At 32.1% G+C, this 20,192-nt stretch overlaps 1 protein-coding gene across 1 annotated transcript in view; it reads left to right on the top strand.

Moving 5' to 3' along the window:
• The window catches only part of LOC130446920 (uncharacterized protein PF3D7_1120600-like), a 34,015-nt gene that overhangs the window by 1,815 nt on the left and 12,008 nt on the right, over positions 1-20,192 (top strand). Inside the window, exons 2-4 of the mRNA XM_056783443.1 lie at positions 9,808-10,425; positions 10,477-13,199; positions 14,654-19,007. Coding sequence (XP_056639421.1) covers positions 9,808-10,425; positions 10,477-13,199; positions 14,654-19,007 — 7,695 coding nt within the window. The remainder of the gene's footprint in view (positions 1-9,807; positions 10,426-10,476; positions 13,200-14,653; positions 19,008-20,192) is intronic.

Raw genomic sequence — 20,192 nt, 5'->3', positions numbered from 1 at the left:
TCAATTTACTGATGAAAAAAGTTAGATGTACCTCTAGAGATTGTGGAAAATCCGCATAAGACAACTCGAAAACTTACCGTCGACAATGATGTAAGTAAATAATTTATTTTACATAAAGAAAAAAACCCCCCAACAAAGTACAGTTGGTTCAGGAGCTAAATGAAGATGATTCTGATAGAAGACAAGAATTATGTGAATTGATGATGGACAGAATGAACGCAGATTTGCGGTTCATAAACAAAATAGCTTTTTCTGACGAAGCGACGTTTCATTTAAACAGAACGGTTAACAAACAGAAGTGTAGATATTGGAGCAGAGAAAATCCTCACCGCATGTGTGAGGCTCACACTCAATATCCTGAACGTTTGGGCTGGTATCACTAACAATATAATTATTAGCCCTTATTTTTGGATCAGGTGAAGGTAAGGTTTATCTAGATTTGATGATTAATTTCTTAGTGGCCACATTACGAATACTTTTGCCTGATGTTAATTATCCAAAAGAGATATATCGATCTATTCACTACCAACAAAACGGAGATCCACCGCATTTTGCACGTACAATTACAAATTATTTGCACGAGGGTTATACAAAATGCTGTACGAGAATTCCAAAATTGCCTCGGATATTATCAAGATGGGAATGTTGGTCATTTTGATCATTTAATTTAATTGTATTGGAATATACATTTTTAATATTATGCGATATTATTATCTCTATTCTACGTAAAGTTTTGTGATAGAGATATTGCCAAAATTTTACACCTTGAAAATAAATTTCCTCAGTTATGATTGCACCAAATTAAAAAAAAAACTTTATATCGCTGTAAAGAGGACTAAAATCCTTTTCCAATAAAGTGGCACATGACCCCTTTTATTATTTAAATTTTCAAGGGGGTTCTTAAAATTCAGAGGGGGTACTGGAGAGGGATAATATTTTCATACTGGAAATTATCAATTTAAGATCAAAAATCGACCTGTTTCAGGTGTTCACATAGTACATACAAATATATATTGAAAAATTCTTAGCCTACTATAGAACCAAACAAAATTTCAATGTCAAAATATTTTATTAGTCAACATATTCTCCTCTTTATCCGATACATTTATTACAGCGAACCTACAACTTCTCTAGATTTTAAAAAAAAATGTTTCTTTTTGCTCTACAAACCAGACCTCCACAGCTTTTATTACCTCCTCATCGGAAGAAAATTTACGACATTTTTTTCAGTTGAGGAAAGAGATGAATAAGGGGGTGTTCTAGTAAGTCAAATCCTGAATCACGAATTTTTTGAGGGATTTTTTTCCCGTAGAGTAGTCAGTAATGTCGAATAGTAATCTCCATTTATTGTTCTACCCTTATCCAAAAAATAAATCCCATTAAACTCTGAAGCAAGAACTTTGCCAGCAGATTTCTGGACACGTAAGTTCTTAGCAACCAGAGTGTCGCCATTCCATCGCTGACGGGTCTCCGTAGATAACTTTATGAGGTCTTCTGAACAGCATCTTTTCAATCTTCTCTGTTCCATTAGATCAGTGTAAAGCTTGGATATTAGTGGATTTTCGTGGCTTTCGTTGCGATTTTTGTTAATTGTCGCCGATGTCTGAATAACTTCCTTGATGGTTGGAATACCAAGGTCTGTGTGTAATGTATGGTTGCTTAAAAAACATGAGCATTATCTATTATGCGAAGTATTTCAGATTGAAAACTCTTCAGTATCTTGGTGTTCTATGGTTTACTGCAGCCCCATAGCTCTATGCCATATGCCCATATTGGTTTTAGGATGATTTTGCACGTAAGTATCTTATTTTCCATTATTAACTGCGATCGTCTGCCGATAAGCCAGTTCATATTCTGAAGTTTTAGTTTTAATTGTGTTTCTTAGCTTGTATGTGTTTCTTCCAAGTTAATTTTTGGTCCAAGTGTAGTCCGGGGTATTTGACTTCTGTTTTCACTGGAATCGGCATATCATTAATGGTCACTTGCGGACACATACCTCGTTTTGTGGTGAACGTGATTTGTGTGGATTTGTCAGTGTTGACTTTCATACTCCACTAATGTAGTCATTCTTGTAAAACATTTAGGTGATATTATAGCTTTTCTGATGCTCTTGTAAGGTCTGTATCTGAAGATATTATTGCAGTATCATCTGCGAAAGTAGCGATTGTTAATGGGATAAGGAGGTTTGGACTTTGACTTATATATATATATATCTATTACTTAGGTAGGATTTAGGTAAACGGAAGATATGATGAGGTAATATTAGTTTTATTTTAAACAGTAGTCCTTGATGCCATATTTTGTCGAAAGCCTGCTGGATATCTAAAAATGTTGAAGCACATGATTCCTTTTGCTCTAGTACTTGCTTGATATTGTTCACTAATATATGACACTGTTGGATTGTCGAGTGTTGTTCTCTGAATCCAAAATGATGTGTTGGAAACAGTTCTTCTTTAGGTATAATTTCGCTAATTCCACGTAGAAGGATTTTTTCGAAGAGTTTAGATAGTTGTGGTAGTAAAGTAATTGGCCTTTATGAGCTGGGTTCATGGTTAGGTTTTCCTTGCTTCGCTAACATGATTATCTATAACTACTTCCATTGTATTTCATAATGATTAATTTGTAGTATTCTTTTGAATATTATGGTGGTTAGTAGGATGGCTTTCCTTGGAAGATGTTTCAAAACTTTCCCGGTAATGAGATTATACCCTGGACCTTTTTGTAGGCTTAACAACTGAATTTCTCCGTACACTTCTGATGGGGTGATTGCTCTTAGGGGAATTGATTGTTGGTTGGCAGATCTAAGTAGGTTTCTATATCTATTATTGGATTATTTGATGGAAGTGAGGTGAAAACTTTAGTTAAGTGTTCTGCAAACGTATTGCTTTTTTCATCATTTGTGCGAGCCCAGTTTGCATCGGGTTTTCTTAAAGGGGTGATTGACACAATGGGCCTCTTGAATTTTCTGGTAGCTTTCTATAGTGTATAATCTTGTGGTGATAAGTTAGAGATGTAGTCGTTTCTGTTTTGAATTAGGCGTTCTTGATACGTTGAATTAATCTGTTCAGAATTGCAAGCAACCAGGAGTCGCCAGCCATTTTTTTCTGGCTTTCCTTTTCTCACTAACTAGTATCCTTATATACTGGGGCATATTGTGTATTTTAACTGTTTCCTTTTGAATTATTGGCGTTGATTTCCCGGCAACTTCTTGTATAATATTTGAAAAATATTTCACAGCTTCGTTGACTTATTGTGGATCCTGTATTCTGTGGTTTAGGTTTATATTGGTGTTTATTATGTGTTGAAATTGCTCTTAGTTTGTTCTCTTGTTATATAATTTTAAAAGCGGTGTTCTTCAGATAACGTTTACAATTAGTGTTATTAAAATAGCTGTGTGATCTGAATCTAAGCATAATTTGCTTTCAATATGAGATAAGCTGATAAGCCCTTAGTTACTGCAAAATCTATTAGGTCCGGTATTTTGTTTAGATCTATCGGCCAGTATGTTGGTTCTCCAGTTGATAAGGTTTTTAGGTTCAATAGTTGTATGGTATATGGTATAGTTTATTCCTTTTGGAGTGATTAATCTTGTTCCTCACGAAGTGTGTTTGGCGTTCCAGTCGCTGGCAGATAAAATAATGTATCAGTATTTTCACTCTCTATCCCATATAATGAATACCAACGAAATAAATAATTTTCCAGAACTTTTACTACTATTTAGATGCTTGGACTACAATTGATCATTTTTGAATTTCTATTACATTGTGCACGGTATTGAACTTGTTACCATTTTTATGGAAAAACGTATATAACTTTTTAAACACCACGTACATATGACAACGTCTTATTATTGTAATGAGAAAGTCGAGCTGATACCAAATATGCAATAAAATATAGGGTGTTTTATTTTTAAAAAATGATACGGTACAGTTTACTGAAACACCCTGTAAGATTGTGAAAAAATTTAAAATGTGGAGTCTTATCATGCCCGTAGCCTCTCAAACTTCCAAATTGATATCTCAAAGGACAAAGGAGACACTGAACGGTATCACACTAATCAGTCCTGTATAATCTTTTTATTTTTATTATTGTAAAGAACCCTGCATTTGAGGGGATGACACTAATATCTCTATAATTTTTGGTCGCTTCTTTATTTTTTCATGTATGGAGGATTTATATCATCATTATCAAAATTCAGTTAATATCTAACCGTCAGTCCACGTGGACTCTGTTTACCAATTAAAACATCGAATCGTAAATATAAATGCATTTCTATTGCCCGAAGCTGTATGTACAAAATTTCTTCGATTCAGTGTTGGATCGATATTATCAAAGTAAGGGATATGGTCATGTGGTTAAATCGATGTAATAACTCTCCCATCTCAGCCACAGTTACGATGTTGTTGTAAATAGCATGAAATATATATTTCACGCTCGCTCAAACTGTATCCCTTAAGTACACGTACATTCCTAAGTAACTGTTATGAAACAAGAATCATCCAGATATGCGACAAGGATTTCAGAATGTGATAATGTAAGAAATTTGGAGATTATGGAGAAGATATTACATTAGTTTATCAGATTAGATTGAACATGTGTACAAGCTAAACCTCATCCTATTTTCTGTCATCAAAAAACGCTTGTAATTCCAATAAATCCTAGAGTTTAAAATTCAAAATAATTCACATCTGGAATAAAATATATGAAAAAATTTTGTATGAATTTTTTGATATAATTTTAGATTTATAGTAAGGAGAAGATCTCAATTGCTTTATCAGTGCCCTCTAAGACAGACAACAAAAAAGATATGGTAACCGGACAAGAAAAACAAAATCAAAATGTAACCAACCCAAAAATTATATTGAATCGTTATGCCATTAAACGTCAAGCACAGGTTAAAGATGAGAGTAAATTGGAAAGAATATCATCCGGTCAGCTTGGTAAGTATGACGTTTTACATGGAATGAAAAAGCATTATAATGTTTTCAATACGAATTTGTAGGGTTATTATTGATTTTTCAGTATGTAGTATAAGCATTCAATAGTCTCATAAAATCTCCAATGGTTCGTAATTCCAAGGAGAGGCTCGTAATCTCAAACTAATTTCGACGTTATTACGTCTCATCAGAATGGTATAACAAACTCTCGTTAGGAGTAGAGACCCGAACTGGCGCCATTCTCACTTCCAACTGCGATACTACAATATCGCTTTCTATTGAAATACATTTTATAGATGTTTTCTTCTCAGCGAAAATATTTCTTTTGAAAAGTTTTCATACTGTGCCTCAATTTATTTCAGGTTTATCCTTATCATCTCGAATCGTAGCAAGAACTTTGTCTACTGTCGAAAATTTGTTTCTAAATAAGAAAACGTGCACTTTCCTTCGAAGTATGGAGGGTAGAGGTGAGGAGAACCATCTCTGTGCTACAGAAAGTGTCCATCAAATTATTTACGTTAGGGAGGCGCTACTATCGTATGAGTGTAAATTTTAAATAAAGCGCTAGAAATTCAAGTCTAAGGACAGAGAAAGAAAGAAATGATAATTGACACTCTCTTTCTAGAAATTTACAATAATTAATTAACATTCAGCGTTATCTCAAAGTAGCTTTTCTACGTTATATTTACAAAATTATTTTGTACTACGTGAATAGTTTAGATTTTGTATACCAATATTTAATTAACGACTATAGTCATTTAAAAATTTTTAACACTCTATCTAAAATAACTAAGTTCATATGATATTTGGACTGGAGCGCCATTATGGTCAAATTTTGAATTATAATTTATCGTCTACAAGCGGACAGTTTTTAAGCTAAGCCTCCATATGAGATGGTCCTCCTTACCTCTACCCTCCATACTTCGAAGTCTTTCATTCGAATGGTTGCCTATTTGAAATTTTGGTTTTCCTAAAACTTTACGCGCCGTTTGAAACTACTCTTTTCCAAATATAGTACTTTGTCTTTGGGATTACCCAACATTCTATTTAATGTATTGTTGGTTAGGACAATGTGAGTATTGGTTTCTTGGTAGTGTGTTCTGTATGAATTCATAAATGGTTTCAGAAATTTCAGCTTTATTTGAAGTAATCGGCTGTTACATCACACTGCGGACATTGTTGTCCGGTCTTTAAAATTTGATACTCAACTGCATGATGAATCTAAACAAATATTAAACTGTGCATTATATCTTACTCCAGCTGTCAAGGTCACGCAAGTGATATGGTGACGATTACATAACTATAAAATAATATTATTGCGAGTGTTGACAGAACAGTTCCTTCTTAACTTGCTTTTTTGATCACAATGTTAATATTATCAGCAGACATGTGTGTAGACGTCCAGTTAAAACAATAATTACCATCTAAAAATATCATATCATCATATATTTTATCAGCATTCTTGTTTTTTTTTTGTTCTACAATTCAAGAAAATGCTGACTTCGTTATATCGCCAATTGTTGTAATCATGAAAATTTTTAGTTTTGACGTTTACCTCGCGTTGTTTGTCAATTATTATCTAGTGAATAAGATGCTTTTTTCTGTAATAAATTCAGGAAATCTGCTTTGAGTATTTGAATTAACATTGATTGTTTTGTATTCTTTAAGGCATTACTGTTGTGGTACAGAATATACAGGGTGGTTCAACGAAAAGTTTGCTCCTAGCTTTTCTCTTTTTTTTGTAATTAAATTCAAAAATGCTCGAACACGTCGATTTTGCTTTTGAGAGGGGCCACATTTTAAACATATTATTCGATCGGCGCCTTAACCCTCTAGCGGGGGTGAGTAACAACCCTAAAATTTTAAATGGAAAGAGATATGTTATTTGAAAGGGCACAAAATTGTCTTTCTACTGATACCCTATTTGTTGAATTTTACTAAAACAGTTAATGCGAAAACGGCATTAAAGACATTAAACCGAAAATTTTGGTATTTATGAAAAATACAAATAAGTTTTAATTTTGACGAGTGAAAACAACTGCAATCATTAGAACATTCCAATGTTTGTTATTTTTAACATGCTTTGTAAAAAAAAGTAAACTAGCCGTTAAATTGATTTATCAAAACCTTACATTAACAAATGTTGAAAATGTGACCCATTTTGATTCCATACAATAATACATATTTTGTTCAAATCTAACATTTTGTAGCATATCAGGTGTTATGTTTTTGCACTCTGCTGTAATCCGTTGAAGAAGATCTTCTATGGACTCGGGCTTCGTGGCAAAACATTTATATTTTAAGTGTCCCAAAGAAAAAAGGGTAATTATACACTTTCACGGTCACCTGGTTTTTTGGCTCTAGAAAATCGAAAAATGGATGGATTTTAATGATCTTGGTCTCAAAATGCTCCATTTTACGGCGGATTTATAAAAAAAATTAGTAGAAATAGCTGGAATGAAAATTTCTTATAGTTTTACTGTTTTAAATCGTAAAAAAAACGGTTTTGCAAAATAATCCTTTACAAAAAATTATCTCATTATCAGATAAAGTTCTTATATTTTTTTTGTATTCTACATAAATTAATAAACAATTTAAAAAAAAATCCAAAAATAATGATTTTTTCAGTTTTTATAGCTTAAAATGAAATCGATGAAAAACAATCAATTTTCGTGAATAGTTTCGTACTATATTCTATATTCTATATAATCTAACCTAACCTAACCTAACCTAACCTAACCAAAAAACCAGGTGACCGTGAAAGTGTATAATTATCAAAAGGGTAATTACCAAAAGGGTAATTATACACTTTCGCGGTCACCTGGTTTTTTGGTTATGCTAGGTTAGTTTAGGTTAGGTTAGGTTGGCCCTAGAAAATCGAAAAATGTGTATAATTACCATAATTTTTTGCAAAGGATTATTTTGCAAAACCGTTTTTTTTACGATTTAAAACAGTAAAACTATAAGAAATTTTCATTCCAGCTATTTCTACTAATTTTTTTTATAAATCCGCCGTAAAATGGAAAATTTTGAGACCAAGATCATTAAAATCCATCTATTTTTCGATTTTCTAGAGCCAAAAAACCAGGTGAGCGTGAAAGTGTTTAATTACCGAAAAAAGTCTAAAGGCGATAAATCCAGTGACCTGGCAGGCCATTCAATTGGGCCCCTCCTTTCAATCCACCGTCCAGGAAAACGGTCATCTAAGAACTGTCTTACAGGAGCCACATAGTGCGGAGGTGCTCCATCTGACTGAAAATTAAGCCAATCAGCAGTATGATTTTGATCATCTTCAATTATTTGTGTTATTAAAGGATCAATTGTATCTTCAAACATGTTTAGGTAGACTTCACCAGTTAAATTTCCAGAAATAAAAAACTAGCATAACTATTATTTTGAAAATAAAAAAAATTGGAAAACAATTTCAGCTCGTTCTGGAACGGAATAAATCATTTTGTACCGTGAAATTAAAATAACTTGAAAAGCAACCAAACTGAATCAATGAGGAGACTAAGATAAACTGTATAAATTCTTTTCCTACATGTATCTGCAGTTTTTATTTCAACAAAAAACGCAAACGATTAGTGATGAGTTCAGTTCTAATAAATAATGTCGTGTTTTCCTTTAAATTAAATAATTTAGAGATTATTGTAGTTGTTTTTACTCATAATAATTAAGACTTAATTTGTATTTTCCGTTAATACCAAAATTATCGGCTTAATATCTTTAAAGCCGTTTTCGCTTTAACTGTTTTAGTAAAATTCAACAAATAGGGTATCATCAGAAAGACATTTTTGTGCCCTTTCAAATAACATATCTCTTTCCATTTAAAATTTTAAGGTTGTTACTCACCCCCGCTAGGGAGTTAAAGGCGCAGATCGAATATGTTTAAAATGTGTCCCCCTCAAAAGCAAAATCGACGTGTCCGACCATTTTTGAATTTAATTACAAAAAAAGAGAAAAGCTAGGAGCAAACTTTTCGTTGGTCTACCCTGTATTTAGGGGTTATGTTTCATCTCCCAATTTTACTTACTTTTTTGCGGTCTGATTTATAATCTCCTGTTTTATTAAATGCTTTATAACAAACAATTTAAAATCAGTATTTACCATCAAGCATCAAATTATCACCCAATTGCACTCCTTCCTATGTTATTTAAGATCATAGAAAGATTGGTCAAAAAGAGGGTTTTGTCATTTGTTTTTCGCTGAGATCAGTTTCCAAAGAACTAAACTTATCCCCCTCCTTAACAGTCTATAACGCCCTTATTGTGTCGTATCTCCGATATGCCCTTCCCTTCTGGGGTACGTGTGGTGCGACTCTATTTGAGCGAATCCCCAAACTGCATAAGAGAGCTGTTAGATATTTACTCGTACTAAACAGCAGGGCTCACTACAGGGACTTCTTTAAAAGATTTAAAGCTACCCACTTAGGAACTCGGAGCACGACCTTCACCTACCTACTTCACGTTCAGAATTAGTTAATGGCTCAATATTTTACAATGCAAAAAATGCACAACCACTTGCCAATTGAAATCAAATCGATATAATCTTTCCCCGCATACCGCAATAATTGGAGGGCATATTTACTGGAAAGTGCTTCCTATTCTTTTATTGTAATAATAATATTTAATTCCGGGCATGCAGCATACTGGTTTAATTTTTGCTATGGAGCTGCAAACTAATTATTAATTATTACTATTACCCATAATTTTGTTACTAATTGTGGTTTTTTTCTGTATATAAAAATTTCATTTTATTCATTTATCTTTATTTAGTTTGTAGTTTTTATAAGCTTTTGTCTACAAATTGTAACAATTTTTTGACAATAAAGCATTTTTCTTTCTCTGTCTCAAATTTCACATTTTTCCAGGAATAGGAAACAATCTAAAATACGAACTGGAACCTGATAGTGAGAAAAGAGTACCGAAGAAAAAGGATGTTATACAAGGCCATCCCATACATTTTACCGAAAAATTAAGTCAAAATCTTGATGAGAATGATGTGCAAGACAATAATACTAAACATTCAGATAACGTCTTGAGTCAGAAATCTAACAAATATGTATTAGAAGTTACGGGGTTTAAGCCTACAAAGGATGACAATTATCATCAGTCGAGTAAAAAGACGATAACAACAAAACCGAAGGAGATGTCAGAGGGACTCGATACTTATCAAATTGGAAGCAATATTGGTGAATTGTTAAAAGGAAACACCAAGATAGACAAATTTGAAGATAAAGTATCTAGAGATATGAGACATTACATAGAAAAGTTGAATATTAAAAAACAGGTTCAATTAGATAAGTTTGATAATAATAAGAAAAATGACGAGGTCATAAACAAGGTGCATGTACAGAATGAGCTTGGAAGTAATAAATCTATAAAAGCGCTTGATACTAGCAAATTTTCTCAATCTACTTCGAACAAATTGACTATTAAACAAAAGTGCGAAGACATTAAAACTAATAACGATGTATTAGTAGAAAAACGTACAACTTCAACAACGGGATATTCTAATATGAATAAAAAAAATCTTTTAGAGAATTTTAATAAAAATGTTCCTAAATCAGCGCAAGTATTTGATGGTAAAATAGAGAAATTGCAAAAGATACTTTTTAAGTATAAATGTGAAAATAAAGAACAAACTGTAGAAGTTCTCTATGAAAAATCTGAAAAAACTCCTACTCAGAACTCTGATAATTCCAACGAACGAAAATCCAGTCTAGGAGATGGAGCCGACAAAACCTTATCAGGTTTGCCAAATAGACCTGTAAGTAAGCACATAAGAAAAATCAAGGAAACCAACATGAAAACTAAGAAAGAACCCACAAGTAAAATAGAATCACTAATTTCAACAAGGGCATTATTGGAAAAAGTGAGAAAGGCCAGTGAATTGAAAGGTTCAAAACTCACGTCTGATGACAGTTCTATAAAACAAAATACAACCACAAGTGTATTTTCTAAGCCAGATATTCACTCAAATGTCAATATTTCTGTAGCCAAAGAAGAATTGAATCCATGTGTCAATCAAAAACCTATTGAAGTTGTCGCACCTACTTTATATCAAAAAGTGAAACTAGCGGAAGAGATTAAATCTAGAATGTCGAATTATAGAGCGGGATCTACCCTTGATACTGCAAATAGAGAATTTCAAAAGGACAGTAGAACAAGGAATATAAGTGAAGAAGAGCCAAATAAAAATATAGATAAGTCTATTTCTGATGCTGATAGTTACAAATTAACATTCCCATATAATGAAACGGTTCCTCCAAAAAACGATTTGAAGGAAAATAAAGTAACATCCTGTGATAAAAAACAAGGTATTAATAATTCTCAAGAAAATGAGAAAGGAGCTCCGGAAGAAAAAACAAAGAGAACTATAAAGAGTGGAATATCTTCAACGGTGAATTCGAAAAATGAAGTTGCAAAAAGTGAATTAGAAAGTTTGAATAAATTACAAGAAATTAACGAAAAAGAAGAGCAGATATTACCATTGGAAAAAACATTAGACGTATCTAAAGCAAATGAAACCGTAACAAGAGAATTAGAGAACTTACTTGTAGATCCTATGAATGAAATTAATCTTACGAGGCCAGATACAACAGTGGTGGAATCTAAAGCAAACTCTCCAAAAAAACGAGGAAAAATGCAACTTCGTACTAAAAAATATGATAACCTAAGAGCAAAAAATCTAAGAAGAAAAAGTTTTGGTAATACTCACAATATTACACGGGATGCAAATGAAAACAAAGATAATTCTGAGGAAATTGATGCAAAGATCAAATCGGAAGAGAAATATGAAGATAAAGTTGAAGATGAAATACGTGACTCAACCGAGATAATGTCTGGGAAGGAAGAAAGTGGAGTGTCGAAGAAAGAAAAAATACGATATAGAACGTACAATGATTTGCATTTATCAAAAGTGGCTTCCAGAAAGAATAAAGTCGCAATAAAAGATAGCAAACAGATTTTAATGCCAAGTAGATCTGTAGGTCAGAGTGAGCGAGAACAAAAGAATACAAATAGTAAACAAAATAGGCGACTTAGGAATAACAAAGAGCTTTCAGAAGATAGCGTAACGAGCAATAAATCTGATATTGTAAGAGATAAAAGTATTGATAAATCAGTAAAAAATGAAGAGATGAATATGGTTAAATCTAACATAAAAAAAGTTGATGGAAGTACTGACATTTTGAAAAAAGAAAGTCAAACATTCTCAACTTCTGCCTCAAAACCTGAAATCAAAATTTGTTCTAATGTAATAGGAGATTATAATAAAACAAAATTGCTAACTGCCGATGAAACTATATGTCATACCTTTAAGACTCTCGATGATTCTTATTTTGTGAATTTAAAAAAAGGAAATCGAGCTCCGAGGCATGATAAAATTGTGGGATTTCAATTTAAAGAAAATATAACAGAGCATGTACAAGAAACAAATAATGATATTAGTGCAACCATGGATATTGTGGATCATTTTCAATTATTGAAAGAAATTTCTAACAAAGCTAGGGAAGGTCTCAAAAAACAAAATAAAATGAATATCCTGCAGAATAATACGGAATATAAACAGAAAGATATGGATTCAACGATTTCGGATCAAGTGAATTTTGTGAAAGATTCCAATGACATGGAAATCAAATCACTTATCAGAAATAATGATGATGCATCTTGCAGTACAACAGGGAAAGATAAAAGTTCTGATATATCAGTGGAACAACCGTTTATAAGAAAAGAACTTCCTCGACCATCACCCAAACGAGATGATAAATCAAAGAGAGATCCTCCGAAGACAAAAACAGATATAAAGCTGCCTCCTCCAAAGAATCAAGAAGGATCCAAACTAGATGATGAAATTTATAAGGCAAAACAAACGCCAAAAACAAAATCAGAAATAAATATTGAGGACAAAGGCAAAGAACAATGGTTCAAAAATAAATTATTACCTAAAAATACCAAGGATGTACGGAAATATATTTTAATAAAGAAAAGTGAGAATATGCGAGACCAATTAAAGTGTGCGGAAGGCTCTATTGTTGATCTAAAAAATAATTATAAAGTTAGCCCTGTTCCGAATTTAATAAAACAAGCAAGAGTAAGCCACATTGATAACAAGAAAACAAGGTTAGAAAGTGTTGCTCAAAAAGCAAACTATCCATTAAAAGCATCATCCGATGTCACTTCGAATTTCACTAATAGTAAAAGTCATGTTGTATTACGAAAAACGCAAGAACGCATTTTGAACAAACAGAACGAATTTATGGTAAGTTTGTGTTTTTGTACTACTATATAAATAATGAAATAATGGTGATTTGGTAATATATAAGCACTCCCTTAAGCAGTTGCTTGCTTGAAATGGGTTAAATCTTGAAAAGTCAATGTATCTCTTCCCAAAGTGTGATTAGCATTTGGCTGGAAAAGCTAATGCAATAAATTCTTTTGTTTTAATTCACACTGTATGGTATTTCTGAGCTTAGTTTGACAATTTTCTTAATTTTGGAAATTGTCATCTGAATCGTAATAGTAACTTTCTTTATCTTTAATACAACACCTTATATATTTTTGTAGTTTTCGGTAGCATTCAACATCCATTTTTTAATAATTTATTGCACTATTACTGGGTAAGAATAGGTGGCTATGCACCAGCTGTTTATTTGTATGACAATAATAGTTAATTTGTCATTAACTATTATTTTCTGGGTTATACTGTAGCTGTGTATAGTTTTTCCAATATCAATTGCAGATTATAAAAACCGGTACTAAACACTTACCGACTATTCGATTTGATCTATTTTTACAAATACTTTTAAAAATATTTATTTCTCATGCCAGAATGTATTCGTTAAAAGGCAATAGAATTATTTAAATTGGAAGGCGTTGTACGCCGTTATTTAGACAGATGCACTTAATTGTAGTCCTACTTGGAAAAATCATTATTATACTTCTTTAACTACAACAGAATATTAAATTACAAAATAGACGAGTGAATAGAAGTGAATAGACGAGTAAAATGTACCTGCCTGTGAGGGAGTTTGGTTTAAACAGGGTACCAGACGTGAACTGAGCCGTTTTTATACCACATAGTTTTTTTTTCTAGAAAACGAAATTTCAAAGTAGAAAATATAACATCCGACCAATGTGTAAAGAACGCCATATTTCTATTTATTTAAAGAAATTTATGAATAAAATTAATCTTACCAAGCCACGTCAATACTTATCGCAGACTTTCTAGCAGGAATATTTTGAAGAAATTGTGTACATACGACTTTCGACAGCTTAGGCCAAAAGAAATGGATTTATGCTGACCATTCGAAGTTTGTTAGATGTTTACCGAATTTTATACGGGGAGTAAACATTATTTTTCATTTATAAATTTTGGTATGAGTGCCTTGCGTATTTATGAAATATTGATTGTTCCTCGGATAACTGTCCCCGCAATTGATATTGGAAGAACTAAAGCTTGTCGTTCTACTTCTAAAAATCTGAAAATTTCCTCTTTTTGAATAATTATCACTGGAATCGTCTAAATATATGTTTTAAATAACAACTATGTATTTTCACGCTATAATAAAAACTAGATGTCATGTAAAGTCAACGGTCATTCAGGAAAAATGTCTCTCTAGCTAAAAGCGAACTTATTATATTGGGGACAATGATTGGATAGTTGCTAACAATAGAGATCAGCTCAACTATGAATTAGTATGGTTTATTTTTCAGGTACAAGAAACGCCCCATAAATATCCTAATAGAAGACAACCATTGCCGATACATATTGTCAGAAAATTGATGAAAATAAAGCGACAAAGGGACAAAGGAAAACAATATGATCGTATTGCTGAATATGAGAAGTTCTTCGACGTTGTCACAAATCCACTAGAAACAATGATTCAAAAACCCGATTGGAAGCCAAACCATTCAGAGTCGAGTCTGATGAAAATCTATTTATTAGAAGATGATTCTAAAACTGAAGAAACTCCTTATTCGTCTAAGAAAGTTAGGGAAATTGAGAAGGAAGGTGGAGAATCAGATATTTCAGAAATAAAAAAACCGAATGTATCAGCTTCTAAGCAAGTAATGAGGTCTTCCGAAACCGAGACTCCTGTTGAAGATGTAGATAAGTATTCAGTTGAAAACGAAGAAATTAATGTGTGCTCTACAACATGTCCTTCGAACGATAAAACAGTTGAAACCAAAAAGAATATGTCTGTGACTATAAAGGATAATTCTTCAGAAAAAATTGTTGTTGACTTCTCTGACATGAAGCAAAAAAAATCTTTGCTTTTGATTTTTAACGCAGAAAAACCGGATTCCAAATCAAAACCAGAAAATATAAGTGATGATAGACTTGATTCTAAGCAAAACAGAAAAGACAGAGATAAAATTAATTTGGAAGAAAAAGATGGGAGCTTGTTTCCGGGTGGAACAGAATGTGGAAGGGAAAGTGTAGTTTTCGTTCTTAAAAATCATGTTACTAATGAAAAGAATACAATAAATGCAAGTCACACTATGCCCATGATCGATGATAGAGAAAAATGCGAAGTGATTGACAAGGAAACTAACAAACTCATGGATGAGAACGAAAAAGCAAGCAAAAAACCTTTTTTTAGCAACTCTACAGGAAAATACGATAATACAATACATAAACTAGAAGAATGTTTCAAAAGAATAATTGAAAATTTGAGAAAACTGGACGAGAAAGGTCAACTTGTTAAAAGTGTGTCGAATGTAAATGGAATGGTGTCTAAGTGCACGAACAAATTTTTGGAAGAGCTGCTAGAGAAGAAAGCGGCATATAATCAGGAGCAAATAGAACTTAAAAAAAATCAAGATAAGCAAAATAAAGACAAATATAAGAAACAAGTCCTAGAAAAAACTACAACAGGTTCCGAAATAAATGAAAATAATGAAAGTGAAGCAGCACTGCCAGCTAGCCAGAAACTCAAAATTGAGACATGTAGCGCCAATCAAATTCTTCCTAAAGATGAAATGGTTGAAAGAAATCAATTATTTTCTCAACTAAAGCAAGAAGTTCGGCGTAGTAAAGAGTTGATACTGGACAACAAAGAAGATAAAAATCAAACTATTATACAAATTGAACAAAATAATTTTGAAAAAGAGTCCGACAAAGAAAGTGAAGAGAATGCAAGAAAAAGTGCAACTGGCAATGATAATTCAGACACAGATGTAATGACAGCAATAGAAAATAGCTTACGAGCAGATGATTTGCTCAAGAAACCAGGAGACCATATCGACAAAGAGACCAATATTATGTTGCAGAATAATGAAATTCCTTCCCAGTTGGTTGAAATTATAGAGGAAACTAAACCTAGTGCTCGAGATACTGATGAAATTGAAAATTTCGGGAAGTTGAGATCAAGTGAAACTAATAAAAATTTGGACTTTTACAGTTTTAAAGATAGTACAGAGAATAGCTCGACAAAAAACACATTGGAAGTAAGAGAAAATATGATGAATCACTATAAAAAAGCGTTAAATAATAAAAAAATAAGAAAAGATACCGGTTCACTTGATTCAGAACAAGATAATAAGACCATTCAAAGAATTGGGGATACGTTGTCCCAAGATAATGATAATACCGAGGTTAATTTAGCTTCTTTTGGAAATAAAGAAATTATGGATGATGTAATTCAGCAAAATAAGGTACAAAAAATCCACAATACCACAACACAACATATCGAAGAAATTAATTCTGATGTAGAAATGGATGAGGTAAAAGTTGTGAAGGTGCAAAATAGTTCTGGGACGAATAGAACTTTGAAAAGTAGCAGTAAAAAAGATAAAACTAAAAAGGGTGCTTCAATTTTAACTGAAAATAACATTGTTAAAATTATTGTTCAAACTCAGACTGCAAACATAGTAATGACTAATAATGGAGGGTTTGACACCAAAGCATCGGAATCTAAGGGATCTCTTGACTTAGAAGTAGCGATAAAAAGACTAAACAAAGACGCGGGAGAAGATATGGAAAATAATAAGATGAAATCATTGGAGAGTCTATTCAAAGACGTCGATTCAATGAAAAAATTAGTTAACAAAGTCGAAGATATGGATATTTCCAATAAAGATTCATTTAGAGATAAAAGCTTCCAATCTTTACAACAAAATACCATCACTTTGACCAAACTAGAGAAGCACGATGTAACTAAAATGTGCCCTTCATACAACACGAATCACAATAATTTGAAAATACAATCTAAAGAAGATGATGGCGCTCTTTCTGATATTCATAGTAACGTTAAATCTTTTTTCCACGAAAATACTTCAAATTTAGAGAAAAGCAAGATAATGGAAACGTGCAAAAATAATTCTAGAAGTACCTTTTCTAAAACAGCTGCTAAATCGTTGGAACAGCTCAACAAAGAAGAATGTACTAGATATTGCTTCGCTGAATATGATTATAGTTATGCGAAAAGGAAAGCGAAGAAACAATTAGAAAAAAAACGTGGTAAACTAGATAGTGATGAAATTTGTTTCAGAGCATATTTTTCAAGCATAGAGAACAGATTGAATAAAATCCAAGACAGATCACCCTACATTCAAGGGAGAAGAGATATTGAGAGGAAATTTGGTCTAAATGACACTAATTTGAATTTGAATAGAAATTATTCTGCTACGTCAAATGCAATTATATCACATAACATCTTAACATTCAACGATGTAAATACGGAGAAAAAACTTATTCATGTGTTATACAGAGAAAAGCTTGAAAATAAAGACACCAAAAAAAACTGTAGAAGCACGTTGGGAAATGAGGATAAAATAGTTCCAATATTATCAGGTAAAGATGATGGTGACGAATCTAGTAAATCTACTGATAATAAAACACCCAAAAAAGGTGATAATAATAAAAAATCTGATAAAGCTTCCAAAAAAGCTGTATTCAGAATAGTAAAAGCACCGAATATCCACCGAAGTGGTAGGCGCTACACAAAATCAGTCAAATTGAAGGCAAAAAAACATAAAAGCAAAGATTCTCAGAAGCCCGTAAAACCAAACTATCAAGGAAGGAGGAATGTCATTATATATCTATTACAAAATCAATTCAATAACAGAATGAACAAATCAAATTTAGAAACAAAAAATAAAGTATCAAATCCCAAGGAAGAAATAGAGAAAACAATAAATAAATTTAAAGTTGATATTACCCATGACAATGATTTAGATTTTCATACAGTATCTATAACTGATGCCGAATTATATAAAGAAAAACGTTCTAGAGACAATGTCTACAGAAGCGATATAGTCAATTCCAAAACCAAAACAGTGAGAACCTTTGTAAACGATTTCGATAAGAAATCTACTGATCCGTCCAGCCACGAAAAAGAAGTCAATACCAAAATTAATCTTGGAGGTACCAAGGAAAATAAGATATTACAAAATAAAGATGTGCATTCACTTGAGAAAAGTACCGATAAGCGTATTTCATCCTCTAAATATTTACTGGAAAGACAGGCTTTACTGTATAAGAAACATTCAGCTGAATATAAAAATCCACAAATATTAAATACACCAAGTATATTAAAATCCACAATCTCCCAAAAATCAACTTCCGAGCATACAGTTTTTTCTAAACGTAAAGCGTCTTCCAAGAATGAGAAAAGTGGAAATAAAACTACAAACGATAAAGAAATTGAAAATAACAAAAGTGACGATAAAGAAACACCAAAAGCCACTTTAAATGAAGACGAGTTAAAAAATTTCAGAGGAATACTAAGCGATGAATTAGAAAATATATTCGGGAAAGGTCCCCAGAAAAATATGAATTCTGATAAGTTAGTAGCCAAAGTGGAAGAATTTGTGGATAATAAAGACATGAAATTACAAAAATTCAACAGAAAATTACGTGGTTGTACGGATTTGCATTCGACTTTCAAAAGCAAAATTGACTCACAGAGTGTTAAATCGAGAAGTTTGGTATCCAATAACTCCACAAAACTAAAATCTGTAGAAACGAAGGAATCAACACACAATTCAACTAGTATCCAGAATTTAATGCATACAAAAATAACAATTGAAAAAGATATTGGAAATAAACGAAGTACTAAAGTTCGTGAGACATTTGTTAATGCTAAGAAGGAATGCGAAATCGTTAGGATTCCCCCCAAAAGTTTATTCCAACTCTTCCATTCATTACCAAATGAAAACGATACTACATTGACTAGAAAAAGAATTGATAAAATAATATCAGTGCGTAAATCAAAATTTGGAAAATATCCTCGGGTTAAAATAACCTACGTTGCAACAAATAAAGGAGATTCAGGTAATTTTGAATTATTTTAAATTAGAGAACAATTCTCCATCTACACATATTGCACATATAGCATACATTTTCGGTACCAGATTGACTTCTTAGAACACCAGTGTTTTTTAATTTTTTCATGTCAAACACTTACTTCATTGTGTGTTTATACCTTTAAAATCACATACAATCTCATCAACTTTTACTTGACATTAATACGAGCTTTATTCTTTCTGGTTACTATTCAAATCATTATAAATTTTCATTGGTTAGATTATGAATGACATTAAAGTTTTTTTCAGATGACATGTTTTTACAAAATCTAAAAGATATGCATATTTTACACTAAGATTATTTAAATCATTCTTTTATTAATAGACTAATCATCTTTGGCAATATAGTTTGTTTCTCAAAACAGGCGCTTTTTGTAGTAGTCAAATTACGAATCTGCCAAAGTTTTGAGAGTTGAAAGCAGCTACAAAAAACGCCTGTTTGTAGAAACAAACTATTTTGCTAAAAATGATTTTCCTATTGAAAAAAAACTGATTTAAATAATCTTAGCACATCTTTCAGATTTTCAAAAAAAATTCTATAAAAAATTCAATGTCATCTGCAACCAACTAACCTTACCTAACCTTAAAATTTAACTCCTTCAAAATATAATGTTCTCACAACAGCTTCGAGAATAATCGATTATTTTATAAGCAACGAGACTTAATCTGCAGGAAAATGTGCGTAGCTCCAATGGTGAAAAAATAATCGATTATTTTTGATTTCTCGAGAGGTATTGGTTACGATGCTTACAGCGGAGGGCCGATTGCTTGGTTACTTTCTCGATATCAATATCAATAGTTTTTGAGACATATTACGATGATTTTTCGTAGACACAAATGGAGAATTGTTATTATTAGTTTGTCTTTAAAAACATCCACATCACTAGATTTAGAATGCTTCCATAGTTATACAGGGTGCGGCAGCATAACTTCCTTTTTTCAA

The sequence above is a fragment of the Diorhabda sublineata genome, chromosome 7 (assembly GCF_026230105.1).
Source record: "Diorhabda sublineata isolate icDioSubl1.1 chromosome 7, icDioSubl1.1, whole genome shotgun sequence".
Classification (NCBI taxonomy): Eukaryota; Metazoa; Arthropoda; class Insecta; order Coleoptera; family Chrysomelidae; genus Diorhabda; species Diorhabda sublineata.
Note: the sequence above shows the minus strand (reverse complement) of the source record. Positions and strands in the feature narration are given on the sequence as shown.